The sequence below is a fragment of the Pelmatolapia mariae genome, linkage group LG17 (genome assembly GCF_036321145.2).
Source record: "Pelmatolapia mariae isolate MD_Pm_ZW linkage group LG17, Pm_UMD_F_2, whole genome shotgun sequence".
Lineage (NCBI taxonomy): Eukaryota > Metazoa > Chordata > Actinopteri > Cichliformes > Cichlidae > Pelmatolapia > Pelmatolapia mariae.
This window is the reverse complement of record NC_086242.1, coordinates 26,723,461-26,745,017: the sequence shown is the minus strand read 5'-3', so window position 1 is coordinate 26,745,017 and position 21,557 is coordinate 26,723,461. Positions and strand designations below refer to the sequence as shown.

Here is a 21,557-nt window from a genome sequence, read left to right as displayed (position 1 = left end):
TAAAGTTGTTTTCCTGTACACCCCTGGACTGCTTTCAGCACATCTGCTTTTTTTTAGATCATTTCACAGAATTTCCACATGTACAGTTTCATCACAGACCTTACACTTGAGTAGAGAGCAAAACATCAACCTCTATGTATGTCAGGTCAACCCTGCCTTCATATCCAGAATGAACACTGTTGAAGGCCAAACATGAGAACAGGAGTTTTCAGTGCTAGAGTCCATAGTGTTTCAAATGGAAGACAGTGTTCAAGTTACAGATACAGTTGTTGTCTTGTTTTTTGATTTTTGCATTACACCAGCTCAGGATGCCAGTGCTGACTTTTCACTGTCTGTGTGTGAGGAAGAACTTTGCAGCAAACAAACCATGGTGTGACACAGGCTATGATACCATAGTGCCTTCATAAACCAGCAAGTTGTCAGGGGTACAGCAGTACCTGAGAAGGTCCCACCATGTAAATTTCTGTTGCACTGATGTGACACAATTTGGGGGAGCAGCAGGGCCCATCTAGTTTGATTAAATTTGGATACTAAGTGAAGAAATAGTTAGTAACTTCAGTAATGTTCAATGAATCTACTAGTTCCTCTAGTAAATGATTATGTTTTTTAGTTTGTATTATAGCACATCCTCCACTCACTCTGGAAATAGTGCATTATTTCTGGGAATGTATTTCTCTCTTCCTATGGGAATGACAGTATCTGCGTCACTGGAGTGTTATCATTGCTGAACTTCTCTACATTTGCTACTGGTTATAGGCAGTATATTGTTATAGATTTACATGCTATCTGTCCTTACTGAACTGCTAAATAAACTTTAATATGATTTACAAAGGCTTTAATGATACCCTGACTTTCCCTGTGCCACCATGTTGTAATTTTGTGTGAAATGTTTCCTACTTTTTTGAATAGACTGCAATCAAATTTAGTCCAGATTTGCATTTTGCTATCACAATGACTTGTAATCAACCCTATATCAGTCACCAGTATTGTTAAATGCTTTCATTTAGGGTATAAGCAGATCAAGTATATTTTCATTTGCCCTAACTCTCCTGTCTTTAATCAGTAAATATTAATATGCTAACAAGCTAAATATAGATGGTGAACATAATTCCTGTCTCCCACTTCCATCTGATGTAAATTAATATGACTTAAACTAATTTAACAATGTTCATCCCAAATCCTTGATCCTCAAAACAAAGATAGACCATGTTTATTGTTTCTGGTTGCTATCTAGTCTCTGTGATGTGGTTTTTATTAGGTTTAACCTTTGTATAGCCCCTTTTCTTCTTTCTGAAATAAGAAATACATGAAGGAATAGTTCTCACATTTTACTAACATCAGCAGTTACCACTGGATTTGTTGAAAACTGGGTTAAACCTAGTAGTGAACAAAGATCTGAAACGCCAGATTGAGGAAGAATAAGGAAACTGATATGAACTTACTTCTAGTTGTGGCTTCTGTAGAGAATCGCTCCATCCGGAGTCTGGAGGAAGAACGGACAAGTGCTCTGACACCAGCCGTAGGGCTACTGTTCATTTCAGATCCGAGAGAGGTGAGGAAGTGTCGTGCTGGCTCCGTGCAGTCGTCCTTGCCGTACATAACGCAGGAGCAGATTGGGCTTTTAGTGTGTAACTGTCACCATCTGCGCACGTGAGACCCACAGGGACGTGGATTGCTGACTGCGGACACTCTCTGTTCCTTTACTTGACGATGACTCTGAAGGCTGGTGTGCTCTGCTACTGCACTCTTTTTGTTTTACTTTAGCAAATAAACCAAAGATCGGATGCACTAAATTCCTTCTTTCGTGCGTAATAGCCGCGCGGTAAGGCTACGGTGACGCGTTTTGCCTTTCATCATTGAGAGCGGGGCAAGTTTTCAAAGGCACCGATGAGCTACTGTCGGAGTGAGACTTTGGCATCTGAGGGTACCTGTTGGAATTAAAAAAAAAATACAAACGTTACTTTAAAGGGAAACTGGATCGGTCCGTTTTCAGTGGATTTTTTGCGCCTTGGTGACCCTCTTGTGGTGTGGTATGGCGGTGGAAACGATGTTTTCATGCAATACGAGTGCCATAAAGGACTGGAGCTACTTTCTGTCTCAGATATTGCCTTTAATGAATAAAACTACAGCCTCCGCTTTGTCGATGGTCAACATCGACAAGGCGGAGGCTGTGACGACCACTGTGGTGACATCCTTGCAGCCGGACGGCGCCGTGAGCGCGAGTAATCCCCCTATCGACTCCAACCATACCTCGGGCATGGAGCACGTCTTTCAGTACTCGTACTCGGAGAGTGACCTGCTGTACACGGACTATCGGACACCGGAGAGAGACCCCATGCCTCTTCCCAAAGCGGTGCTCTATCTGGTCATGGCAGCGCTGGTAGTAGTGGCAGTGGCGTATGCGATAGTTGGACACCTGGTCAAAGATGTGGTGAATGACTTCGTCGGTATGTGGCACCTACTGTGCTTATATGTGTGTGTTGAGTGTACATTCAGTGCCAGATTACTATAAAGAGCGTAAAGCATGGAAAGGTGGTAAAAATGTTCATGTGTAATATCATTACATGAATTTGTAAAAAAAAAAAAAAAAAAAAAAATCAATGAGACTAAATTATCTCTAAATGTCAGTAAGACCACTAGAAGCCGTTAAAGGACTGTCCCTTGAGCCCCCTTTGAGAATCACTTTTCCTTATTCTAGAAGAACTGCTGCTTGAAAGTGACACAGCAGCGCAGAAGAATCAAAATATCTTAAGGAATGCATGAAGGAAGTGACTTGGGGACTACCTGAAATAGCAAAAGCAACAATGTTTATTAAAGGAATATCTACAAGAGCTTTAGTGAGAGCACCCCCCGACACACACACACACACACACACCCCTCCCCCCCCCCCCCCCCCCCCCCCAAAAAAAAAAACAAAAAAAACCAAGAAATCCTAAATGATTGTAATGCAGATGTACAGTAGCTCTGCTCTCCTAGCCATTGACCTTGTGGAGGACAAACCACTGTCTGACAAACTACTATCAGCAAGTGTCTGAATGAGAAATGTAGAGGAGCGCTGCTGTTTTTTTTGGGGGTTTTTTTTCTATTTTTAAGGGGCTTCCTGTGACTGATACATAATATATGAAAGAATGAAACAATGAGTCTATTTTTAGGGCACAGACACTCAGTGCTGTCTTGATCTGATAGTCAGCTTCTTCCATTAAATCGTTTAAAGCAAAATGCACTTAGTAACTAAGTGATCAGGACAGAGGAGGATATTAGTCAAGCAGCAATAGGGGGCCCTAAGGGGAGTATAAAACACACACACATACACACACACATGTGTGTACATATATATATATATATATATATATATATTGATTCAGCAGTTTGGCCTGGGTGTGGCTAGTGAAGCTGAACTCAGCTTCCAAAAAAATCTGATTAATCACAGTTAATTCATGATTTAATGTCTGTGTACAGTTCCTAGGGCCAGGTAGTTTGGGTAGCTCTATTTCCATTAACAAATGAAGTCATCATTTAAAAACAGCATATAAAAATTATTTATGATATAATCTGGATATTATTTCTTTCATAATTTGAATGCTAACATAATTATAATATTAATAATAACATGTATCGAAAACCTTTGAGCTTTTGGGTTAAGCGTGTATGCTTAATTTCTTTCATTATGCTACATTATTATCATGTCATGTGTAATGTAATTTGGAGCAATCTGAATGCAGCAGGTAATATTTCCTCTAGAAAAATGAACACAACTACTCTTTTCTTGTGATAATTTGTCTTGCTGTAAGGAAAATAGTTTGCAAATGTATATTAAATTCATATCCATACACTATAGCCATCACTTTCTTTTGTCACAACACAAAAACATGCATCACCATATATTACTATTTTTATGTACTTTTTGTTCTGGTATTTCCCATCACAAATAAAACAGGTATTATTCAACATTTGCCACTTTTTTCTTTGCATCCTTTGTATGCATTTTAAGTGTCACGAATTATACTCAGTAGTACAGCAGGACTGTACTGCTCTTCAGCACCACAGTGGCCATGTTGGTGTGTTTTCATTACCTTTTATTATACCTGTTGTGTTCACATGATTTCATAACACTCAGAAGGTAGTGTGCGCCAAATCTTACACATTTGTTCTGTTGCTCACTGTTTGCAGGTGGAGGCAGGTCGATTGTTGGGGAAGGTGACGGTACAGAAACCAGCGAACCAGGTAAAAAAAATGTCCACATGGGTCACACGCTGCAGCACTTAGATTTGCCACAGAGACACGCTGCCCCTCCTCTCTGTCTCCTTCACCTCACCTGAACTGTTCACCTTCACATGAGCATTCAAACTGACACACATGCACTAACACAAACAGAGTGTTTGGCCTCCTGGGTTTTGCTGAGGTGTAAATGTGGAGAATCTGTGTTGTGCAGACATTTTCCTTCTCACCACAGGAAGGTTAAAAAGACTACAAAGCCTCACAAATGCTCTCAAATTTGTCCCATTTCACATCAAGCCTATTATAGCATGCAATTACCTGTTCCACGGACAACACAGCTCTTGTCCAGAGTCAAGGAGGAATGTCAAAATTGTTCTCTTTGTTTTTCAACTAAAGCTCCAGATTTGCAAATTTGCCTGGAGAAGCGTACATTTTAAATGCTTTTTTTTCTTAGGGCATATTAATATGGTAGAGTCCACCAAACATTATTTTATAAACTCCCCATCAGAGAATGGCTTACTGCTTTTTGCAGTTTTGTTGGAAATCACTAACCTGGACTTAACTGCTCCATTCCTGGATATGTAAAGCTTGGTTTACATATTCTGCTTTGTAGCTAGCAGAAGCAGTGATACCTGCTCTCCATCAGTAAAGTTCATGTATTTCTCTGCGTATTTAGTTTCAGAATGGTGTTTCAAATTGTAAATTGTTAAATGTGTTCTCCATTAAGCACATGACTTTACCTCTGACGTCAGTGAATAAGTACTTAGCTGTCAATGTCTTGTTAAAAACTCATCATTGTGCATCAGTCTTACTTTTTTTAATATGACATCTTTTGGTGCTAGCAAGCACACCAGCACCAAAAAAAAAAAAATGGTGGGTTAGTGATGTTGGGCTAGCTAATATAAAATGTGTGCTACCTGGTGGCTAGCTACAGAACATAAAAACAGCTACAGAACATAAAAACAATTCAGGAATTGAATTGAAAAATTGAATTGAATTGAAAATTCAATTTTAACTGGAACATTTAGGATGAGCGTTAAATTGCTCTCAATAAACGTGCATATTGATGGTCATGAGCAGAGATAAACACCATCATATAAGATAAGCATTAAGAAGCCAACAAAAACACACTAGAATTTAATCAAGACAACATTTAAGATGCTGTGGGGTTTGGATTACTCACTATGAAAAAGATTTAATCCTTAGTTTCACGACCACACTAAAATCTTAGTCAGGCTGACAGACTCTTTTCTGAAGTGTTCAAATATTTGCTGTTATGCTATGAGCTGTTGTGTACACTATGGGTTTTTCTTCAATCTTTGCTTAAAGACATGCTGCACACAAATTTTGATTGTGAAATCGCATTCTTACTGACTAATGATTTGTGATTGATACCAGGTTAGTCAATGAGCTACAGATATTTCTCCATGGTATGACCAAGATTTATAAAACATATTTAAATTTATATTCAGAATGCCCCAAAATTCACCATGTGGTGGTTTTCGGATAGAACAAAGGTTTAAAGCACTCCTGCTTGTGGCTTCATTTTTTTGACCTGGAAGCTACATCCATATTTTATACCGTCTTTGGTTCACTTTTGAGAATTCAAATACATTTCACTTACTTTGTCAGATTTTAGTTGTCTGACATTTCAGCAGTTAATAGTACTTGGTATGATGGGTTAAATTTGCATTTTCAAATAGAGATACAAACAAAAGTAACAAATTAAATAAAAGTTGACTTTTTAATGGAAAATGCATGAAAATAGTAAAGGTCTTGTTGAATTTCAATATATAATCAAGATAATATTTACAAGGCCAAAAGGTCATTTTTTTTGTCTACAAGTCTCACACAACTTGATTCACAAGCTTGAACATGACAACTCAATAATGAGAGGGAACTGTCTTAAAAATATGAAATAAACATTTCCTCTCCTGTGATAAAACTTGTCTCTACAGCTTCATCAGTCAAGATTTGACTCAAAGAAACATACTTTGGAGTATCCGTATTCCTCTTCTCAGGTTCATGACACTCTGAAGTCTCCTTTTTACAGTTCCATATTTCTGCTCAGCTGGGATTTAAAGTGATGATGTATATCATGCTAAAACACTCTTATCTAACCACATACTCCGATGGATGCAGGATGGAGGTTTCAGTATCATTTGTGCAAATTCTTTGACATATGGATAGGAGAAGCTGGGGATAGATCCACTGACCTGATTGGTAGATGACCCACTCTACCACCTGACCCACAGCTACCCTGCTGGCTGCTAAAAATGCAGGGCTTCCAAATAACACCTAAACTGCATCAGTTCAAAAATAGGCTTAGAATTTATTGATGATCAGATCAGATTAATCTAAATGTGAATTTTTAGTGTAGCATGCTGATGGCTCACTTTCAGTTTTTTCTCTGTCACTTTGCAGCAGAGTCTTAAATGCATGATTTAAGAGGGGGATCTATGGGTCTGAGGAATCCCGCCCTGCCTTCTTTCTGTTCCTCACACTCACGACTGTCAGCTATAATCTCAGCTCCTAATCTGACAGAACAATGATTGATGGGTTCCAATTCAAAAAGGCTCCACCACACATGATGGGGCTGCTGTGCAGTAGACATCTCCCCCCAGAAACAATTTTATGGTGCTTTGCCTCTAATGGAATTACAGAGGCTGAACCCATCACAACTTTTTGTTAGATGAAGTTTACAGCCTTGTTCAGTACACGTTATAAATGCTCAGCATGCTTGTTTTTGCCCCGTTCCAGAATGTATGGGTTTGCAGTTTATGCTTCCCTTCCACAAGGCGTCATCTATGATGGTTTATCATAAACTAACCGTGGCACGAAAAGTGCTTAGTAGCTTCACTTACACGGAGAGTTCAAGTTTCAACCCTCTTCCTGTGAAATTCCTGAAATTGGGTTTTGAAATTACAATAATAAACACAGCTGTGTTTCCAGGATTATTTAAGTGGGATGACACACAGCAAGCCATGAGGAGGGGATAGCAACTTGAGGTTGGAATTGGGGATGGGTCGAGGAAATAAACTACCTGAAAATAAAAATGAAAGACCTTGTGAGTTTTTATTGTTAACATTGAAGTGCCAGATTGAATAAACTCACCTTGAAGGGTAAAGGACTAAGGAATAGTAGGTGGTTAGGTATAAGAAGGGGAATTATTTAACGCTTAGCTTAGGAAAATTATTATGATATTATGTTGATTAATATATTATAATTACATCCAAGAAAGTTTGTGTAATGGTCTGTAAAAAAAAAACAACCACTGATATAAAGTATACCCGATGCATCTGTGGCTTGTAGAACCACCTTTAGCAACATTAACTTGAAGTAATGATTTTCTGTCTTTATCCATCTCTCACATCATTGTAGGGGAATTTTGGTCTGCTCTTCTTCACAGCGTTGCTTCACTTCATTGAGCTTGTTTTTACACGACTCTCTTGAGGTCCCACCTCTTTCTGTCCCTTTTCTTTATTTTTCCTCTTATTCCTTCTCTTTTTTGCCTCTCCTCTCTTTTTCTAACCTGTCACTTCTCCCCATTTCCTCCAACCTTGTATAATGACACAGATACTAATGTGAATAATAAAAGAAAGACAGAAAGGAAAAGACTTAGAAGAGAAGCCTGTAGAGAGTTTATACACCTCCTCTTGGCAAAGCAAATGTGTATGCCACAGCAGGCCATTAAGACCATGATTCTGCTTGCTAAAACTGCCAGACATAAGAGGTTTATTAAAACAAACAAAGAAAAAAAAAGAATATGTTTATATTGAAAGGTTAGTATACATTTTTTAACTGAGCATTTATCTTTTATTTGTATTTAGTTAATTGTAATTCTAAGCTTTTTTTGGCTTGCAAAGACATTATATTTGGGAACTGGGCATATTCTTTAGATTCTCTTACTGTGTGCTCAGGAATATTGGTGATTGAAGGGATTGTTCAGTAGGTGGTGGTTTTGCATGTGAACATTACCTTCTTCAGAGAATGTTAGGTCAGTAGCATAAGTGACAGTGTGCAAAGTGAGACAATTTCAAAAATGCTGAAAATATTACCTGAAGTTAGATCAGTAAGATCCCTAATCCTGCCTTGTAGTACAGGTATCTGCTTCAAACTATCAAAGTTTCCTGATGCCTATCAAAGCAACACTATGACTGTCTCTATTTCAGACTGGGTGTTTGGGTCTCGCCGTGCTGCCAACCGCAACAAGACCGAGGTTAACTCAATCACCAACACCATGAATGAGATGAGTGAGAGGCCCCCGCTGGTGGTGGAAATGAGCTACATATCCCTGAACCACACCAACCATCTGAGCTCCAACAGACAGGAGGAGGTAGTGGTCACCATAGATGAGACACTACAGCAGCAACCTCCAAACACTCCCTCTGGGACTTAACTGCAACCTTCTGATCTTCACTGAGAGAAATCAAGCAGCATCTTTGCTTGCTTTTTGTGTTAAAGTGGATTTACAAGTCTGACACAAATGGAAGCTTTATCCACTGTTTCTTCACCTGCAGGTGGCTGTGTAATGTTGGGCCAGAAGGTACTTGGAGGCATGAGATGCTGATGTTTGTATGTGACTTGATTCTTTTTGGCTGAAATGACAGATGAGGGCAGCTACAGCTTGTTCGGACAAGCAGCCGGAGAGACAACTGTTATTTTTTCATGCTTAGTCCTCATCGTGCCAGCCCTTTTATTTCTCCAAGTTACCCCTCATCCATTTAAAATGAAAACACCAATGCAAACAATATTTAATCGCTCTAGATATACAACACATAGTGGTCAGTGCTTATTGTAACATTTCTGATAGCAAAGTGAAAAACTTCACCCTCATAAGAACAGTTAGATTAACACTTTTGTCATTTTCGCTGAGGCTGCGAGATGAGGTTTTGCATAATCATCATAAATTTGTATCTCTTTCTATATGATGATACTGTAATTACCAAAGGCAAGTCTATCCCTAAAGATTAAATAAAATCATTTGGTAGTTTCATGGTATTAGCTTGATGTAAGAGGAAACAAGTGCTAAGTCACCTTCAAGAGCTCTGGTTATACCTGTTGTCAACTCTCTAGTCACATATAAGCACTCCTTTGAAGCAAAAAATGTGCATTGCTTTTAATGTTATTAATGGTTACATGTCACATGGAATGGCTTTTGTCAAAGCCTTTGTTTACCTTTATTACCTCACTGTTAAGGGCTACATACTGCTGCTGATGACACTGCTCAAAGAGACAAATAATGGGGCTTATTTCTCCTTTGCATGTGGTCCTTATCCTCTGCACACATGGATCTACTATAAACTGTGTCTTTGAAGGGTCTGTTCTACCTGAAAGTACTGATGTCAGAACTCCAATTTTCTCTCTCATTTATAATAGGTTTGAATAAAAGGTTCGAGGAACAGGCGCCTCACCCGATTTAAATTTGGTCTCCTATTCAAGATCATCATCTCAGCTTTGCACAAACAAACTAAACATCAAGCTGTTTCAAACTTATTCAAATTTCCTGTGGAGGATTGTGTGGGGATGAGAACTGGTCTCAGAATATCACTGAATAGTTTTCACTGGAAAGGTCCACAGTATCCAAGGCCAAAGGCAGTACATCACGACTGCTCATTATTAGTTTTTGTATTTACCAGGTTTTTCATCATAAATTTGTGTCCCACGGTGAGACTACTAACATGAATTCTGCTGTGCCAGGAGGTCTGAAGATAAGCAAATTAAGCAAAAATGACGTGAACTGTGGGGTAAGCAGTTGTATGCTGGGGGGCATTGTTTCTTTCCTTTTCTTTTTCTTTTTGGTTCACATCAACAAGATCTTAGTTTGTCCCTTTCCCAATCTGCAAGACTGTTTTTTTTAGAGACTTGTTCCTCAAACATGTTAATCACACTGATCTGTGAGTGTAAAAGTTTGGAAAACAGTCTGCGAAAAAACAAAACAAGAAAAAAAACCCAAAAAGCAATAAAGCAAACAAACAAACAAAAAACCCATGCTCTTTCATTTTTTACCAAGCTGTTAATCGCTGTATTACTTTCAGATCATTAAATAAATACTCATTGGTAAAAGTATTTGTTTTGGGTTTTGTGCTTCTTTAATATTTTAATAGAGAAAAAAAATCTTTTTGTTATGTAACATTGACAAATATCATATTATGAGTGAACAACCATATACATCAACTCATATGTCAAATTAATCCAAATTTACAGAAATATATGACTGTGTCCTCTCTTCAACATAAAACACAGTGGTGACTTTAGAAAATTTGCAGTTATGCAATGATTAATGCAAAAAGGAGTTGGCAGATTCCACAAAAATATCAGCATTCTAGAGGACAAACAGTGACATAAATAACACATAAATCACATATAAATCTTACAATGCCATTTAAAAACAAACTTCCTACCATCTTTTCTACTGAAATCACTCCTTCCGCTATTTACAGGTATTTTGAAAAGTCATTATATCTTTTTTTTGTGTATTATATTACCAAAAATATTCTCTTGTCTATGGAGCACGACTCCATAGTTGGTTCTACAGACAAGTCTAGATGAATGGAGCTGGATGGCACAGAGGGATAAAACATGTAAGACTTTGGATACTCAGGCAGTGCTTAATGTAGGTGTTATCCTTATAGTAGTTTGTGGACTACATGCCCATACTAGAATATGTCCATACTGGCCTTTAAATTGAAACTCCTTCATGTTTTACTGTTCAACCTTTATTTCTTTGAGTCTATTTTATGGTGTTAGATTTTTTTCACTTTCACTGAAATACTCAGAAAGGGCAGTCTCTGGGTAAAGAGACAACAGAATATAAATATTATTTCAATAGTCCTGTCCCAAAGCAGTAAAGTATGTTTCTTGAGTCAAAGGCCAAAGAAATATAATTAATGCATAGTTTTAAAGATTTTTTTTAATTATTATTTTTTTTTTTACAAAATATAGGTAGCCACCAGTGCTTATCCTCAGTCTCCTAGTAGATTCACATATGAAATCAATTTGAAAATCCTAGGTGACTTCCTTCTTGAGTTATTGTATTCGATGGATTTTCAGAAAACTTGACTTGACATTGAGATTCAAACTCATCCAAGATTTATAGTACATGCACCTATACTATGACTTTCAAAATCCTACATCTGTGCCTGGCAGAGTGATGAGCATACCCCATCAACAGGGGTGTATTTTTCTTAATCCAGCCCTCCCTCAACAACTCAGGTTCTTTAATGTAGTAACCAACTGCTGTGCTGTGAGGATGCTATGGAAATACTAATGAGCCCAGCATGCTGCTCACGTGTATGATACAATACAAATGGGAACAAAGGCCACTGGGGCATGAAATTTCAGTTTCAGAATGTTTTGAGATCCCTGTTTCATACTTTTAACCATTAAGTGGTTGGTTTATCCAAACTGATCTTTACACGTACTGAACAGATAGAATTTGCTGAAAATGTTATTGCCCATAATCGTTCCCGTCATTTGAAGATGTACTATCCTATGTATTATGTATTGTGCTATGTGGTAAAGAACAGAACTTAACAACTAAATACACTATGCAAAAAGCCCATATGAAATTAGCAAATGACAACAACACTTATACCCTTACCTTCCTTTTCTTGGGACGCCAATTTTGCCTGATAAATGTTAGCTGGCACATGCCGATTGGTTCATTAATCCTTAAGAACAGGACACACGTGTGAAATGTTAAAAAAAAAATCAGTTTGGGTCATCTGTCATCCACTGTTAGGTCATCCTAACAGTGGAATTCTATAATTTAAAAACTAATGCAAACCCTTATGTAATGCATAATCTGAACTGTAGACGGGTGTCAAAATATACTCTCCTTACCATCACTACAACACACATTGTTCTGTGGTACTTTTCAATCTTTTCGTGTTCCTTCTTCATGATGTTGCTGTCATTCGGTATTGCCACTTCTATCACTACAGCTGTCTTCTTCTGTTTGTCTACCACCACTATGTCCGGTTGGTTAGCCACCACCATTTTGTCCATTTGTATGTGGAAGTCCCACAGGATCTTAGCTCGGTCATTCTCCACCACCCTAGGGGTCGTTTCCTTTGACCTTGGGACAGTCCATACTCGGCACAGATGTTTCTGTGTACTATGCTGGCCAGTTGGTTATGGCGTTCCATGTATGCCCTGCTGTTATGTGCTGGATTGTCTCGGGGGCATCTTCACACAGCCTGCTCTTGTGTGGTGTGAATAGACCCCAGCCTCTATGGATCTTGTTCTCAGAGCTTGTTCGTGTGATGCTATGATTACTGCCCCTGTGCTGTCTTTCAGTCCAGCGTTGTCCAGCCACTGATAGGATATCTGGATATCACCCACTTCCTCTATCTGCCTGTGGTACATACCGTGCAGAGGCCTATCCTTCCATGATGATTCCTCCTTATCCTCCTCGTTCTTGGGTTTCTGCTGCCTGAGGTATTCACTGAGCACGCGTTTAGTTGGGGACATCTTCTTGATGTACTCGTGGATGTTTGTTGTTTCATCCTGAACTGCTGTACTGACACTCACCAGTTCCCAGCCTCCTTCCTTCTGCTTAGCATGCAGCCTCAGGTTGCTGGACTTGTGATGAAACCCTCCATGCATGATCAGGAGCTTCCTTGTCTTGATGTTAGTGGCTTCTCTCCACTATCTCTTCACATTCAGCTGACTCTTCAAGACTTGCGTTACACTCTGCAAGTATTGGGTGGTGGCGACTTTTCTAGTGGCCTCTTCATGGTTCCCATTTGCCTGTGGGATTCCCAGGTACTTGTAGCTGTCAGTTATGTCAATGTTTCCTTCTTTTAGTACAATTCTTTCAGTTCTCACTACCTTACCTTTCTTTGTTACCATCTGACTATATTTATCCAGTCCAATTGACATTCCAGTGTCATTACTGTAGATCCTGGTGGTGTGGATCAGTGAAATGATGTCTTGTTCACTCCTGGCATACAGCTTGATGTCACCCGTGTAGATGAGGTGGCTGAGGATTGCTCCATTTTGTAGTTGATATCCATAGCCAGTCTTGTCAGTGATCTCACTGAGAGGGGTTCAGGCATATGCAGAACAGCAGTGGGGTCAGAGCATCTCCTTGGTAGATCCCACACTTGATGGTGATTTGTGCTATTGGCTTGAAGTTGGCCTCTAGTGCTGTTCACCACAATCCCCACTTCATTTCTGATGAAGGCTCTTAGGGTCCTGTTGATCTTGTATAGTTCTAGGCATTCCAGGATCCAGGTGTGGGGCATTGACTCATAGGCCTTCTTGTAATCAATCCAGGCAGTGCACAGGTTGGTCAGCCTAGTGTTGCAGTCTCGGCTGACTGCTCTGTCTACCAGTAGCTGGTGTTTTGCGCCTCTGGCATTCTTGCCAATCCCGAACTATCTTGGTTTTCATGTGACGTATGACCCTGAAGGTAAGCGCGTCATGGACAAAAGTAAAACAGTATGTCGGATGTGCCACGCAATGCTCAATTGGTGGGAACTAGTGCGTTAGCGCAGTTAGCTTGTTAACGTGTTGACGCCGTCCAGCCCCACGCACGGGGCGATCCGCGGTAGCTCGTTAATGGAGATTTGCCGCGTTATGGCGTTAATGTCATTTTAACGAGATTAACGCTGACAGCACTAGTGGGAACACAACGAATATGACTGCACATTTACACCGACATCATCCTAGTGCAAAGACAAGTGGAAGCAGACAAAAACAACAAGCACGCATGCTACAAACTTTACAAGAGTCATTTAGACAGCCGTTAGCACATGATTCTCCTTATGGGGACCTGATATGTTTAATATGCTGCTGAGAATATAGCCCAGAAGAAGGGTTTAGTACAGCTTTTATTTTGGAAAGAGCCATTTCTCTGTAATAAACTCTCTCTTCCAAAGATGAGGGATTTCTCCATGAGATATTTATGTTTTTATTACTTTGTCGTTTCAGCAACATTAAATTTAAAAACTGTACTTTTGAGTTAAAATATATATTTATAATTTTAATAAATGACAAATTAAAAAGGCATGAACATTTTTTTGTATCGAAAAAATATCGAACTGTGACACCAAAGTATCGAACCGAACCGAACCGTGAATTTTGTGTATCGTTGCACCCCTAATATATATATATATATATATATATATATATATATATATATATATATATATATATATATATACATATATATATATATATATATATATATATATATATATAATATATATATGTATATATATATATTTATTTAATATATATTTAAAACATCCGATAGAAAATCAGTGTCTCTTTATTGTATTGTTTATATTTAAATTCACACATTTATTGCTAGACAAGATTAAAAAATATCTTCTTCTAAAAGGAGCTAATTATTTGATCTGATTTGACAGCTCACACATCACAGACTACCCCGGTCTGAATTTTTCATCACCCCAAAGCACCTTCTAAGTTTGAAGTATTACTGTCTTCATGTGTGCAGAGGACAATCCAGCTTTGTACTCATAATGCTGCTGAGTGTAGCTGTTGTCAGGGGCCACCCCCATTAAAAGACTGGATGACACGCAAGCTAATGAAAGGGCAGCAAGGCCTGCCAGGCACCCTGCCTGCTCAGGTAACCATCTGTTACAAAAAACTGCCCCCTAGCTTGCTCTGTGAGACCTCCTGTCACCTCAGCGGCTTTGTCTTAAGAGCTGTCACCTTGCCTCATTAGTACTACTTCCCAGTGAAGTGCTTTCAACCTCCACAGCCAGCGCCCCTGAGTGTGATATCTTTAATGTCCCTTTCCTTAGAGAAGACTAAAGTTTATATGCAGCACCTTGTGCAATTCTTGAGTCACCCCTCAGTGGTTTAAATTTTGCCATAAAAATGGGAAATAGGTGCAGTAATTTATGTGCAAAGAAAAATGGAAATACAGTATAACTGGCAAAACCAGAGTTTGTCAGATTCTAATGGCCTAGAAAGTCAATATCTGGTATGACCACCTTTATACTTCAACACAACATGAACTCTTTCAGGTAAGCTTTCTTGTAATTTCTTTAAGGCATCATCAAGAACAGTGCTCTGGGCTTTTTGAATGAAATTCACAGCTCTACTTTGGATATTGGCTGCTCTTTGTTCTGTTTTTTGTCAAGGTGATCCCACACTGCTTCAGTAATGCTTATGTCCAGGGCTGTGGGGAGAGCAGTCCACAACTCACAGTGTATATTATTCCATCCAGGCATGTTTTTACTGCATTGGCACGGTGTTTTGAATCACTGTCACACTGAAAAAGGAAGCCTTTCTAGTTGGCAATACATGGTGGATCCTATTCTGATGGTACTTTTCTGCATTCGTAACTCCATTAAGCTCCACAACACCACTGGCTAAAATGCAGCGCCAAACAATGACAGAGCCACCACCATTTTTTTTTTTTTTTTACAGATAATGGACTGATTCTTATATTCAACCATCCTTCCATTAAGACCATTTCTGGTGAGGCTTTGATGAACAGTACTGTAGATGGATTGGCTGAATTGTCAAAAGCATTTCTCAGGTCCTGTCTCAGGTCTTTTCTGGATTTTTTCCCTTGCTTAAGGACATGTCTTCTGATATTGCTGTAGATTATTTTTAAGGGTTGCCGCTTTTTCTTTTGCCCTCCACTTTTCCAGTTTCCTCAGTGACACCCTGCACACCAACCAAATATATGCCAAGTTTTTGGTTCATAGCTCTTTTGGAAACATGTTGTTGGTGCAAAATTACTATTATATGCTGGTCTGTGTTATTGGTGTCATTTGGCTAAAGAAATGAGAACAAAAAATATATTTTTGCAGCAGGTCACTGCTAACAAACTGCTTAAAGCTACAATTTAAAATGTTCTTTTCTAAGTTGTCTGTTATGTGTGGACTCATCACTGGTCCATCACTTAAGTTAGGTATCTTTTTATGCTTGAGTAATGCAGAGAACAAACAAACATACAAACAAAAATAATAAGGTACAAGGACTCGACTAATAGTGAATCAAAAAGCAGCTAAAGTCCAAAAAAAGACCTTCAGGAAGCCTGTTGAACTACTGCTCAAGACCACTTAAAAATGTCCAAAAAGTCTGGAGGAACTTTTGCACAGTACCTTATTTTCTTTTCAGCTCAATTCAATTTAGCTTTATTCATATACCTCTTATTCACAACGACAGTCACCTCAAGGTGGTGTCTGAAATGACAGTTGTTCTGCTGTAATCCATTTCGGCCTTCACAGAATGTCCATTATCCCCCCTGCATGTGAGGACGAAGACATTTTTCACATCGACAGCAGGTCCTTCTCATTGTTTGCTGTGAAGGAGAGAACAACACTAAATTATTGACAGTGTGAAAATGTCACAGACGTTCCTATATTACTTGGCCATTGTGAGCAGAAAAAATGTTATTTCTACAAACTTTGTAAAGAACAGTGTACATGAATGAGCTTCATCAGAGTGGTTTGAAGCATTTCTAAATTTGAATTGGCAACTATTCAAAGAGTAAAAGGGTTCAAACTGAGCATAAAAGGTCAAATCTACAGATGGTAGGTTGTGTTCTGGATCCACAGGTGGACAGAAATTACTACCTTTATGTGTTGGCATTTAGATTTACTGAATGCAACAACATCACCAGCCCCCAACCCCACCCCAGTGTAGTAACTGTAAAAATGTACATAGTTTGAACCATAGATACCTCCATACAAATAATCACACAGCGCACAGAAAAGATAAGTGTTTGCAGGATAGTATTTTACTGGGTAAAAGGGGACAAAACTGCCCCCAAGTGACCAAAGTGGTACAAAGCAAGGAGAAGGGAAAATCTGATTAATCAAAAAAAATCAAAGACAGACAGTGGAATACTTAAAAAAAAGTAACCAACTATTGTATTAGAGCTTTTGATTTAGAGTATTTATGTTTATTTATATTTATTTAGGTTTTTATTTCATTCCACGTAATAACAATTCACCACAATTAATGGAAAATCTGTTGTTTTTTGGTTATTTATTGGAGTTTGGTGTATATACGTAGCCAGAGGGTTGGATTTGAGAAGCAAAGTGTGCATAGTCTTTTCACACTGTAAAAGCTCTATTCTGTTCCCCCAATGCTCCCAGCTACAGATTTTACAGCACCACTAACTGGAGGTTGAAGTAAATGTTACTGGAGCTGGAGCTCTCTTGGTTCAGGAAGAATAAGTCATGATATTTAATGTCTTATATACTCATATAGAAAGTTATCTGGAGCCCAGTATTATAGCTAAAATAAATAAATAAAATGCATCTAACATGTCATTGTTTTGCTTATGTGTTTGTGTTTTTTGTTTGTTTTGTTGCCTTTGTGTTGTAGGTACTGTCCCTGATTTTGCATTTCATTTGTGCACTATACAGCTGGTATTAGAGCAGGGCGATATGACCAAAAATATTTATCACGATATACATTTGAAAATTTGCAATAATGATATAACTGACGATATAATTGACACTAGACAAAATACTTTACAACTCCACAACTTTATTAGTGCAAAAAGCCCCATTAATGTATTTTCACTTAAACAAGCAGCTGTTTTTTATGTGCATTAAAGTTATTATGTGTGCCTATGCCAAGAGGCACACATATTACTATTCGTCGGATTTATTATGTGTGCCTATGCCAAGAGGCACACATATTACTATTCGTCGGATTTATTATGTGTGCCTATGCCAAGAGGCACACATATTACTATTGCTCGGATTTATTATTATTATGTGTGCCTATGCCAAGAGGCACACTATTCGTCGGATTTATTATTATTATTATTATTCTTCAGTTTCCGCCTGAAATTTTGCAGCGAATCTCGCCTCGCAGTTTTGAGACAAGCTTCATATATGTTACCTCATTTTGTGCGGCTGGATCAGGAATGGTGTGCTATGACTTTTGGTGTTTATGACTATTATAGTTTTTTAAATATTAATATTTTAGTGAAAATTTTCCCGCGCTTCTCTGCCAAACAGTTTTGACAATAGGGTTACATATGTTAGATCATTTTGTGCGGCTGGAGCTGGACTAGTATGGTATACACTTTTGGTGTTTATGACTTTTATAGTTTTTTAAATATTAATATTTTAGTGAAAATTTAGAAAGATTCTTCTTTTGGCGCCATAGAAACAGACTTCATTTGTGGTGTGTTGGCTCCATTGGAATTTTTAAGGTTGCGCAAATCATTCAAAAGTTACGGTAATGCTTGGTGGAAAACTCAATATCCCACAATTCATAGCACGCCTCTGCCGAGTCAAACAATGGCGGCCATCACTTAGTTTTTATTTTCCTCTTAATACTGTTTCTAGGTCACAAAATAAACTTTTAAGATATTTTCAGGCGAGAATATAGGTGTGTAAACTTCAAATATCTGCTCATTTTGTCAAAACATCCCATATTAGCGACAATGTTCTGACGATGTCGTTTCTGCTTGAGGCTAGCTGGCTAGTGTGGCTAGCGCGGCTTTGCTAACAAGCTACAGCCGGCCTGGATGACAGTGAGAGCGGCTTACTCTGGTTTCACACCCGGTCCTTCGTAAAGTCTCGTGGTCACAGCTGGACTTATTTTAAATAAATAAATGATTTATTTATTTATTCATTTTAGTAACGGTATAAACAGTGAAAGGTGGTGGATTGGCCAGATGTAAACTTCAAATATGTGCTCGTGTTACCAAGACATCCCATATTAGCTCTGATGGTTTCGGTGCCTGCAAAGAGCTAGACAGCTAGCTAGCTAACTGGCTGTCTTTTTGACTCAGGGTCATAGCTGGACTTATTTTTCGTTTTTATGAGCCGATGAGGGTTTTTTTTTAGTAACGGTACAAACAGTGAAAGGCGGTGGATTGTCCAGATGCTGGTCGATGTGGAAAAAATAACTGAGTTGTTTGGTGGTCGCTGACGCGGAGCTACAACCGAGGGCAGCTATCCACCGGTGTGTGTCAGACAGAGCATGCAGGGAACGAGGCGGCGAGGCGACCGCCGATCAACCGGTGGTAGATCGTGGATCAGGGAAACCGAAGGCAGGAGAAGCAGGCGGCTGCCGGTCAGAGCGTGAGGTGAACTGAATTTCAGGTAAGAAGTTATGAACTGCACTCTATTTGGGTCAGATATAAACCGAGTTTAGGTGTAGTTTATTTCCGTTGTGCTGACTTTTTACAATCAGTTATAATAACTTGTACTGCGTGCTAGCTAGCACGACGGAGTTTCTATACAGCTGTGTGCGCGCTAAGTTACTGATGTTGAACTTTATGACAGCCTCCCCTGTCATTCTCTCGCCTGTTCAAACTTCAGTCATGAAACTGATCAATGATCGGCTTTTCTCTCTTGTTTGTTTATCGCGCTAAACAACAGCAGCACGTTTAAGCTTGATCAGCTGTTGTTAGAATTCATTTGATTTTAATTTCTAGTATCAGCTGATGTTTGCTGGAGCCACAGCTGTAGAAGCGGCTGGTGGAAACCAGGAGATGACCTTACCGAATCATCAGAGCTGAACTGGTGATGGAGAAACAGGTTTACCTTTTTTTTAGGTGACATGAATGAGTTGAAGGGAAGTTATGAACTGTTTCTGAGAGAAATAAACACCAAGCTCCTTTTTTATTTAGCTGACAGCTGGTAACTGTGCAGGGGCGGATCTAGCAAAGCTTTTGCCAGGGGGCCAGGTAGGGCATCTTACAACCAAAGTTTGTATAATAATACACAAGATTGTCTGTAGACCATTGTTAATCATTCAGAACACTGTGTAAAAATAACAAAAAACAAAAAGTGAATGCAAAAGTGCATAAATATTTATTTTACGTGATTGATGTGTGTGGCGGGGCGTGGTCTGCAGTGCCGCTGCAGGGGAGGTGGACCCACCTGAGCGGCATCTGCAATCACGCCTCTCTGGCGTAGTCTGTGCTCTCTCGGCTGTTTTTTGGGTGTGTGTCAGGCTGTGAGTTGAAAAGCTACAGCCGGCTGTGTGGGTACACCAACTATGTGTGAAAAGTGGTCCATAACGTAATGCTTCAAAGCGTGTTCATGCAAACATTGTCGGGTCTGCCGTGGTACAATGGGACTTCTGCTCATGAAACTATGTGCACAGCGTCTGCAAATCGGGGCTGTACAAAGTCACTTCATCTTTACCCAAAATTGTAAGCTGTCATCTGTGAGGTGCGAGCGGTGTTTGTTTTTACCATAGTTCATGGTGGAGAATGGCTGCTCTGCTGAGTTTTGCTCTCTGTAGCTGTATGAATGGCAAACTACACTGTTTACCAGCAGCATAGGCACACTTAAAATTTCTTCTGAAATTTTCGCTTTCTAGTATAAAAATGTAACAGTGCAAATTCCTTGCTGACAGTTTAACCAAAAGGCATTTCCAGTGGAAATTGGCCGACATATCCTCAGCATAACCATGTATAATATCCACAAAACTTAAAAAGAGGTTATACACACACAATACGGTAATATTATGTTGAAGCACAGTACGTATCACTCCGCGAGGCTCCTGCCTACAATAGCCGTAATGCTCCAACAATCCATCAAGCGGTGCGGGTTCATAGGTTAGCAAAGTCGTACTAAAACATTTGACAGATTTTAGAGCGCCGTGTACCACATAAAATCGTTTTGAGGTCAGTAAACACAACCAGAATTCATACATAAGGCCCACGGGATTATAAGGGGCACTGTCGATTTTCAGAAAAATCAAAGGATTTTAAGTGTGCCGTATTTTCCAAACAACACGGTAATAACGACGGCCCGCTAGCATGCTCTACCAAAAATAGTGCTTTGTTGTGTATCTGACGGACGAGAGCTAAACCAGTTCCACACCACTGAAGTTGCAGCATTTTTACAAACCAATTCTGGTTCATCCGTTTCATTTAACGATCCACTTTCGCTCTTCTCATTCTGCGTCGCCGCCATGTGCGTATGTAAACATAGGCACTGCGCATGCGCGTTTTACCCATATTCTATCGCGATATTTCATTTTCCTATCATTGCCCAAAATTACACCGGTATTACCGTGAACGGTGTGATATAGCCCAGCCCTAGCTGGTATGAATGTGGAATTCAGTGAATGAATTTGAACATCATCAGCTTAACTTCAAATTAATCTCTGCTACCCTTTATGTAACAAACTCTGACCATGACCACTACAGCCACTGTGCACTAGTCACACACTGGTCTTTGGTTTAAATCCATGCTGTTTTTGTTTTTTGGGGTTTTTTTGCAGCATGTTTCACAACATGAAAAAACACAATCGCACATATACAGACCCAGTATCTGATTTAAATACATGAGGACTTACATGTAAGCTTTACATTTCCAGTTTATCAAACACCACTGAGCAGTCCTGACCTTTAAGTCTAACAT

General features: G+C 39.2%; 1 protein-coding gene across 1 annotated transcript; it reads left to right on the top strand.

Moving 5' to 3' along the window:
* The first annotated feature begins 2,032 nt into the window (after positions 1-2,032).
* Positions 2,033-8,981, top strand: LOC134646822 (uncharacterized). The gene is made up of 3 exons (XM_063500799.1): positions 2,033-2,447; positions 4,171-4,224; positions 8,391-8,981. Exons 1-3 carry the CDS (start codon positions 2,033-2,035, stop codon positions 8,615-8,617), a joined length of 696 nt encoding a protein of 231 aa, XP_063356869.1. The 3' UTR covers positions 8,618-8,981.
* Positions 8,982-21,557: the final 12,576 nt, after the last annotated feature.